Source organism: Myotis lucifugus, unplaced genomic scaffold, assembly GCF_000147115.1.
Source record: "Myotis lucifugus unplaced genomic scaffold, Myoluc2.0 scaffold_68, whole genome shotgun sequence".
Lineage (NCBI taxonomy): Eukaryota > Metazoa > Chordata > Mammalia > Chiroptera > Vespertilionidae > Myotis > Myotis lucifugus.
This window is the reverse complement of record NW_005871116.1, coordinates 2,471,740-2,481,043: the sequence shown is the minus strand read 5'-3', so window position 1 is coordinate 2,481,043 and position 9,304 is coordinate 2,471,740. Positions and strand designations below refer to the sequence as shown.

The following is a 9,304-nucleotide window of genomic DNA, read 5'->3' as shown; positions in this document are numbered from 1 at the left end:
GGGATTAGCCCAAAGAACCATTTATGCATAACCCATGGCACAGACAACAGTGTGGTGATGGACAGAGGGCAGCAGGGGCTGGGTGGAGGGAGTCCAAAGTGGGGAGTCTGGGACATCTGCTATAGTGTCAACAGTACAAATTTTAAAAATTGATTTCACCAATTACCATTCTGAATTTTATATAGTACTAGGCTAGAACCTTGTTAACCATTTTTAAAATGCATTTACATGAATTAATACTCGTTGGATTTTTAGAAACTATCTGACATGACTTTTTTTTATCAATTATATTACACATTCAAGTTAGATTTTAAGCCCAGATTTCAAATATTGGAGGAAGAAAGAAACTATATTCCAGGGTAAAACCTCCTAAAAGAAAATAGAAAGAATAGTGAACACACACGCTTGCAAACAAACATTAGTCGTGATATCTCTAGCAACAAGTTACTGAATTTTTCTGTCAGTGCGCATGTCAGTTGCCAAAGAATAGATTTAACCGAAGAAGTGCCCACACCCTGGCAGGGGCCAGCCAGATTCTGCTAGATTTGTAATATTTAATGTCAAATTTCAACCTGTAGTACACAGCTGTGCTGTGGCGCAGTCAGCAACCTCAGAAGCCTGAAAAACAAAACACAAAAAAGAAAAAACATGGCGCCTGTTTTGTCTGTGAATAGTGAATGTAGAAGAAGAAAGGAAAAACTGAAAGCTTGTTCTATCACAGGTATGAGCTGCTATGATACATGAAGAACATCCATGAAGTATGTTTTAAAACATCTGAGAGGCTTTAAAAGCCGATTTAACTGTTTCAGGACAAGCGCAGTACAGAAGTCTGAGACTTCCACCTGACTCAGTTTTAAGTGGTAGGAACGTTGTGCATTTAATGTGGAAGGACAGTCTGCAATAATAAAGTAGCCAACATGGGTGCCCAGCAGTGCTGAGGCCTGGCTGCTCTGTCGTAAGCTTTGGAAACAATTTATGCAACAGATGACCAGATAGGATTCTACTTATGGAAAAAGTTTGTGTGTTTTACCCTCTTCTATTAAGATGACCTTTTGACAGGTGTGCACTGTTTTGTCTCCAGTGGGCACATACCATGTGGATTTTACATGTACATCAGTAGTGTGAACTCACTGGCACAGTGTATATAAATGCCAAATGGGGTGAGAGTCTTTCTTTTAAATGTCATCAGATAAAATAACTCCTGGCAGAAACTAAGGAAACCAGCTGAATGCTTGACCTGATGACTGATGCTATATGGTGTGTGTTAAAAGTATATATATTTTTTGTAATTTGTTTTGTTGATTTTTTGAGAGAGAAGAAGGGAGAGGGATAGAGAGATAGAAACATCAAAGAGAGAGAAACATCATTGATTGACTGCCTCCTGCACATTCCTTTCTGGGGATGGAGATTGAGCCCGCAACCCGGGCATGTGCCTCTATCAGGAATTGAACCGTGACCTCCTGGTTCAGAGGTTGACACTCAACCACTATGCCACTCTGGCTGGGCTAAAAGTATATTTTTTTAAATTAATGAATAAAGCATTAAAAAGTGAAAAAAATTATTAAATAAAATGTATACAGGTTATAGTCATGGGTACAATTTTTGTTTACAGGTTTATGATTTGGGCAGCGATGGACAAGGAATGAGCAGAGTTGCCTCAGTGTCGCAGAATTCTATAGTCTCTGCTGCTGGAAACATTGCGAGGTGATATGTACCTTATTGTCAGACATTTCATTTGCAGGCACAATTATACTATTTATGTGCAGCATACTAAAATTACTTCTCAAAGTATCTCTAAAATAGGAATGTTGAAGGACATAAAACTGGTATACCCTGGATCTAAATTCACCAATTAACAGTTTGCCTCAGTTGCTCACTCCATGAGCCATTTGAAAAGTCAGTTGTAGAAATCATTACTTTTATCTTTAAATCCTTCATCTTCTATCTCCTAGCTACAATATCAATTCCACACCTAAAAATTAATAATATTATAATTATACTAGAGGCCCGGTGCACAGATTTGTGCACATTAAAAGTAATTAGAGCCCCGACCGGTTTGGCTCAGTGGATTGAGCATCGGCCTGCGGACTGAGGGGTCCTAGGTTCGATTCTGGTCAGGGGCATGTACCTTGGTTGCAGGCACATCCCCAGTGGGAGGGGGTGCAGGAGGCAGCTGATCGATGTTTCTCTCTCATCGATGTTTCTAACTCTCTATCCCTCTTCCTTCCTCTCTGTAAAACATCAATGAAATATATATTTTTTAAAAAGTAATTAGAAGGTGACCAGGGGGGCAGGACTGGGCGAGATGGGCTGGACACGCCTTGGAGCCAGCCTACTGTTGTCCCTCCCCGATCGGCCATACCTGGGGCGGTACTGGGGCTGGAAGGGCGTCTGTGGAGTGAGCGAGGTCCCTCCGGCAGGTGGGGTCCCTCGGCCTGGTCTGCGGGGATCAGGCCGAAACCATCTCTCTGACATCCCCTGAAGGGTCCCAGAATGCGAGAAGACACTCTGCAAAGTTGCTGTCGCTCGGCAGCTCCTCTGTTGAGCGTCTGCCACCTGGTCAGTGCGTATCATAGCTGTTGGCCAGTCAGCCGGTGGCTTAGCCTTTCATGTAGATAGATAGTTCATATTAAAATTACACACTGATTCCCAAAACTCTTTATAGCTATTTTTCTTCCTATTTTTCTCCAGGTTCAGTCAGAGTTCATGAATCAAATCGGTCATTAATCTTTTTAATATAGAACAGAACTTCCGTTACAATTTTTTCAAAATGTTCACATTTGGGAGGGAGGGGCAGGAGTTTTCTGAATTTGTCTTTTTTTCCATCCTAGATTAAAGGTAATTTTTCTTTAGCTAATATTACATAGGTAATGTGAATTTCTTATAGTATTACATCAGGAGGCATAACACCAATTTACCATTATTGAAGAGTTGGTTAAGATGGTGTTCACCAGATCTCTTCATTTTTAAAGGTTCATTTTTTCCCCTTTTTAATAGCGGTAACTTTTACAATGTTAATTAGATGCTCTGAGAACATCTTGTTCCCCATTAGCCTTCTTTTATGTCTTTGAAAAAAGGTTACTTTTAACAATATTAACTAATGTAAACAACACACATTCAAGGGATTTGCCAATTCTTGCTGCTGTTGTGTTACTTTCCTGTATATTTTGACTTGTAAAGTTGCTGGTGGAAAATGTTCCTTATAATTTGGTAGACACATTTTAAAAATATACTAGTGTGGTTTTTTTCTTTCTTGTAGGACTATAGATCGTTCTGTTTTTAAACCAATTGTTCAAATAGCAGTGATTGAAAATTCTGAGTCATTGGACTGTCAGTTATTGGCTGTCACACATGCCGGTAAGTTTTTATTTATATGTTTGTTACTGCTTTTGTAATTTAATAACCCTCAGAATTGGAAATCTATGATTAGAAATATGAGAGAAATTTTTACTTCTGTATCAGCTATAAAGCCATATTAATGATTTATAAAATTAAGGATTTGGAAAATTGGAGGACTCCTCGTTCTGTTTGCTCATTTGATAGATGTAAAACCAGCTGGAAGCTAAGGTGGCCAACAGTCAGGGACGGAGCCTGAGGCTCACCACTTAGAGTGGCAGGCTCTTCCTGCTAGATTTGTTGATCCACCTCTCGATTTCAAGTGAGATTGTCATGGAAATCCACTTCTCCTGTAGTACCCTGGTAACAGATCAGCCGGGAAAGTGATGTGTGGCTTTAACAGAGTTCTCTGTTTCTCTTTGGAATTGCGTTAATAACAATACATATGTACCTTTTATTTTCTGTTACTGATATATAATTTTACCCATCATCAGGTGTAAGGTTATATTTCAGCACCTGCCCATTTAGACAGCCACTAGCACGACCTAATACATTGACACTGGTTCATGTCCGCTTACCTCCTGGGTTCTCAGCATCTTCCACAGTGGAAAAGCCTTCAAAAGTACATAAAGCTCTCTATAGTAAAGGTAAGTTCTAAAACACTACCATATTGAAGATTGGGTGCTTAAAATTATTATAATTAGGATGCACTGAAGCATTTGAAAATAAAGATTTTTCAATAAAATTTAGAATGTTTTGATTTCTTATTCAGGAACTTTTTTTAATGTTAATATCATATTTTAAGCATTTTCAATTGGTAAGTATATTAAATTTTAAGAAATCTTTTTCTACCACTTTAAATTAAATTACTCTCAGTTTTTCACAAACTGGTTATACATTTTAATTAATTATGGTCCCATTAACTATCACCATCCAATGAACTTAAGACTGATATCTCACCCTAACCGGTTTGGCTCAGTGATAGAGCGTCGACCTGTGGGCTGAAGGGTCCCAGGTTAGATTCTGGTCAAGGGCATGTACCTTGGTTGCGGGCACATCCCCAGTAGGAGGTGTGCAGGAGGCAGCTAATCGATGTTTCTCTCTATCCCTCTCCCTTCCTCTCTGTGGAAAATCAATAAAATATATTTTTTTAAAAAAAAGACTGATATCTCTAAGGTCACTATAAAGGGAGCAAATTAGTGGGAGGAGCTGGAATTGAGCACAAGAGAATATATTTAAAAATCAAACTGTGATATCGGCTAGTGTTGTAATGCTTTTATAATATATTTATCTCTGCCGTTCCACTGGGAGCTTCATCTTTATTATTGATATATGTTTCAATTAACCAGTATATGAACTGCATTTCATTGAATATTAGATTGATTGTAAGTCACAGAATTTGTTTTTAAAATTGGTAATTAAACTGATAAATCCATTGATGGCAGAATATATTCTAACTTTAAAAATGTCAAAGTCTTAAAAAAAAGTAAGTGTTTACTTGAAAAAAGTAAAGTAGAAGATCTGGAACATTTAATGATTGTACCAATAATTATAAGTTCTTTTAGAGCAGTGGTTCTCAACCTGTGGGTCGCGACCCCTTTGGGGGTTGAACGACTCTTTCACAGGGGTCGCCTAAGACCATCGGAAAACACATAGATAATTACATTATGTTTTTGTGATTAATCACTATGCTTTAATTATGTTCAATTTGTAACAATGAAAATACATCCTGCATATCAGATATTTACATTACGATTCATAACAGTAGCAAAATTACAGTTATGAGGTAGCAACAAAAATAATTTTATGGTTGGGGGTCACCACAACATGAGGAACTGTATTAAAGGGGCGCGGCATTAGGAAGGTTGAGAACCACTGTTTTAGGGGATTTATTTTTATTTTTGTAACTTATTTACCTTTAATGATTAATGATGTATGTATATTAATGTTAATTGCTAAGATTATTTAGGATGCATATTATTTGGCATCATAAGGTTTTGTGTATTAAACTTTTAGGAATTCTATTGATGGCAGCCTCAGAAAATGAAGATAATGACATTTTGTGGTGTGTCAACCATGATACATTTCCTTTCCAAAAGCCAATGATGGAAACCCAGGTAAGTTATCTTGAGAATTGTAAAGAGCTTTTTATGTAATTTTAAGTGAAGAATAAAATTGTAAGAAATTTTACCTTTTGATTTATTACTGTTTGCATCTAACAATCTCATGATTAGAAATCATAATGGGGAAAAAATGTATCCTGTTAATTCTTTGTTTTTTCTCTGTGAAGTTAGAAGTCATAGTAATCATTAAAAATATCTTTAAAGTAAACTTTGAAACCCTTGTAGTATATTTTTCGTAGTGAACCCAAAAATGCATATATCTTTTCTGAATTATCTTTGCCACATTTAAATGTATTTTTAGTTAACATGAGGCCATCCATTATAGTTATGACTTAGGAATTTATATTAATCTCTTTAATTTATAGTCCTTCCTAAACTAAAAAGAAATTTTTATTATAGAAATTTGCAAACATGCACAAGAATAGAGAAAATGGTAACTTGAATCCCCATTAGCAAATTACCAGCGTTTTCCCCATCTTGTTTTCTCTCTTTCCTACATAACCAAACATGCACATACACACATACTTGTGTTTTAAAAGCAAATACCACCACGTACTCCATGAGGTCGATGTCCAGGCTCTGAGTGAGGAGGCGACCCCGCTGTCCTTGCCCAGTCCCCATCTGGCCTGCCATCCCAGCCCTGAGGACCTAAGGGGAGGCTGGTGCTGCCAGGGGTGTGGCCCAGGGAGGCCATCCGCTCCCTCCCCTTCCTGTCCCCTATCAGACCCCCATCTGTCCTAGATGCCCTAGCACAGTCCATGTTGCCTGCCCCAGAGGGTGCTGATCAAACAGATAAACCAACTCCCACTGGGGTGTGAATATGGGCATTTTGGTTCCAGCTGTCACTACTGCTTCCTGGTTATTCTCCAGCTTAAGCCCTTTTGATCAGAGCAGTGGGAAAAGGTGTGTAGATGGGAGGAGGAAGAACCCAACCCCCAGGATGGGTTCATGGTTTGTAACGGCTTCTCCAAGTTTCTGACCTGGACCAAGTTGCCGGGGTAGGAGCAGAAGGTTGGTTTGGGCTATTGATTGTAATGTGAAATTCCATTTGTAGTGGTCATACTGGTCTTAGAAAGCACATTTTCCTTTACCTGGGAAGGACAGCACAGTTATCCCAAGGTCAGAGGGCTCCAGTTAACGTGTCCCTGTTGACTCAGTGTTCCGGAGACCCAAAACTGTAATTTAGATAACATGCTTAAGTCTGACCAGGTTCCTCATTCCAGACCTGAGGGCTTTAGATAATGTGTTTCTGTCAATTCAGTGATCCAGAGACCCAAAACTGTAATTTAGATCACATGCTGCTTCTGCTTCTGTAAACTGCTTTTTTGCAAACCAGGTTCCTCATTCCAAACCTTGAGATGTAATCAATACCTTTGTGATCTTTGCCTATATAAGTCTGGTTTTGCCACCATCTTCTTACTATGAGATTTGGGAAAGCAAGATGCCCCCTCATAGTCCCGGATTGCAATAAATGTGACTCTTTAATTCGAAAGAAAAAAAGAAGATTGGTTTGGGGTCAAGGAGCACCTTTCTCAAATTCTTTCCTTTATCCTTTGGACTTTACTGAGCGCCTACTGTGTTTCATCCTGTGATAGATGAAGGATTCAGAACTTAGTAAGATATAAACCCTTTCCTGATGGGAGTGCAATGCTAGTGGTTGCAGGTTTGCATTCTGGCTCCATTTCCTCGAAGTTATGGCTCAAAGGACTTAACATGTCTCTGGCCCTCAATTTCCTTGTCTGTAATAGTTATAGTTCCTACCTCTATGGGATTATTGTGGGATTAAATGAATTCATGTATGTAGCACCAAGAACACTGCTTGGTACATAGGAAACACTCAACAAGTGCTAACTATTTTTTTAAGCAAATACTTTATATCTTATTTCATTTATTTAATATTTGAGTTCTTCTTAAACAAGTATGGACTTTTTACAAAAACAAACAAACAAATATAAATGTAGTTCATAAACTTTAGCCAAATTCTAATCTCCCCAAAACAGCTCTAAAAGACATTGGAACCATGGGAAATTCAATATTGGCTGGACATTAGGTCAGAGAATTGTTAATATTCTTAAATGTTATAATAGTATTATGGTTATATAAGAAAACTGCCTTACTTTTAGGAGATGCATGCAAAAGTATTTAGTGATACATCCATAACTTTCAAGTGGTTTAATAAAAGAAAGAAAGAGAGAAAGCAGATATGGCAAAATTTTAACAATTATTGAATCTAAGTACTGGGCATATGGATGCTTGAATTGTTTTATAATAAAAGTATTTTAGGAGATTAAAGCATTTTTTTTTTTAAAGAAATATCTTAGCTTTGAAGAGAGTAAAAATCTACATGTCAGTAAAATGTAAGCACTGAATCTACGTATAGATCAGTCGTTCCTGGAAAGATGGGAAGGTAGTTGGTGTTTGGTTATGGAAAGAATTGTAATTCTAGTAAATACTATTTATAGTTTGCCAGGAGAAATTTCCTTTATCCTTTGGTATTATAGAAGATGCCTGATTGAAATAATTAGACAGTAGAAAATTAAACACAGACTTTTGAGAATATTTGTTAATGTATTAATTTATTAAATTCTATACTTAATTACAGATTACGTCTGTATAACTTTTCCTTTTTAAAGATTTTCCTTAATATTAACTTTAGTACTATTAGTATTAAAAGTTTGTTTCTTTTATATAGATGACGACCCGTGTCGATGGTCATTCCTGGGCTCTTTCTGCAATAGATGAATTGAAAGTTGAGAAAATAATTACACCTTTAAATAAGGATCATATTCCAATAACTGACTCACCAGTTGTTGTACAGCAGCACATGTTGCCTCCAAAGAAATTTGTTCTCCTCTCAGCACAGGTATGTACATACTCTATTAAGGTGAAGACAATAAGAAGGGAAGCCATATTTAATGTTTTTATATTCGGAATAGTTGCTTGGTAGTCATTTACTTAAGTTCTTGGGAATGTTTACTCTTTTTTTTTACTCCTCACCCGAGGATATTTTTCCATTGATTTTTAGGAAGAGTAGAAGAGAGGGGGAAAGACAGAGAGAAACATCGATGTGAAAGAAACACATCGATTGGTTGCCTCCTGAATGAGCCCTGACCAGGGCCCTGGTGGGGGAGGAGCCTGCAACCAAGGTGTCCTTGACCGGAATTGAACCTGGGACACTTTGGTCCACAGGCCACCGTTCTATCCACTGAGCCAATCTGGCTAGGGCAGGAATGTTTGTAAATCCTAGAAATTCAACAGAGAGTATGTGCATTGATAATTGGGATGGATGTTGCCAGACTTCCCTATGTGCGTACACAGTGCTAAGTGCCTGTGTCTCTGCATCCTGTCCCAGTACAGTATGCCATCTTGTTAAGAGTGAGACCCACTGTCATTTTCAGAGCTCATTTTTCTGTGAACTATCTTTCTATTTTGTACGTACTTTTCTGTTGAATTGTCTTTTTTATTTAATTTATAAAAGCTCTTTGTGTATCAAGGAGTTGGATACATTTATAAGTAGTTGAAATTTTCAAGTTATCTTTTAGCGTTTATGTGATAGTGAAAAAAACTTCCCACTCTGAGGTTCATAAAAGCATTCACCCATAGTTTCTTTTAATGCTATTATATTTTTTATTTTGTCCTTTAAATCTTTGATTTGCTTGGAATTTATCCCGGTGTAAGGTATAAATAAGGATCCGACTTCATTTTTTTTTCTTAAATGAACATGCTTGTGCCAACATGACTAATGGGTAATCTAACTGTAACCTTCTAGTCAGAAGGACAGCTGCCTTCCGCATGGTAGTGGCACATGCTGTACTGATGTGTGTGTGACAGAGCAGTGTTTTCTT

At 37.6% G+C, this 9,304-nt stretch overlaps 1 protein-coding gene across 1 annotated transcript in view; it reads left to right on the top strand.

Moving 5' to 3' along the window:
* Positions 1-9,304, top strand: part of NUP155 (nucleoporin 155) — a 46,548-nt gene that overhangs the window by 11,430 nt on the left and 25,814 nt on the right. The window contains 5 exon segments of the mRNA XM_014457042.2: positions 1,613-1,704; positions 3,260-3,357; positions 3,831-3,983; positions 5,353-5,453; positions 8,152-8,322. Of these exon segments, the coding sequence (XP_014312528.1) occupies positions 1,613-1,704; positions 3,260-3,357; positions 3,831-3,983; positions 5,353-5,453; positions 8,152-8,322 (615 nt within the window).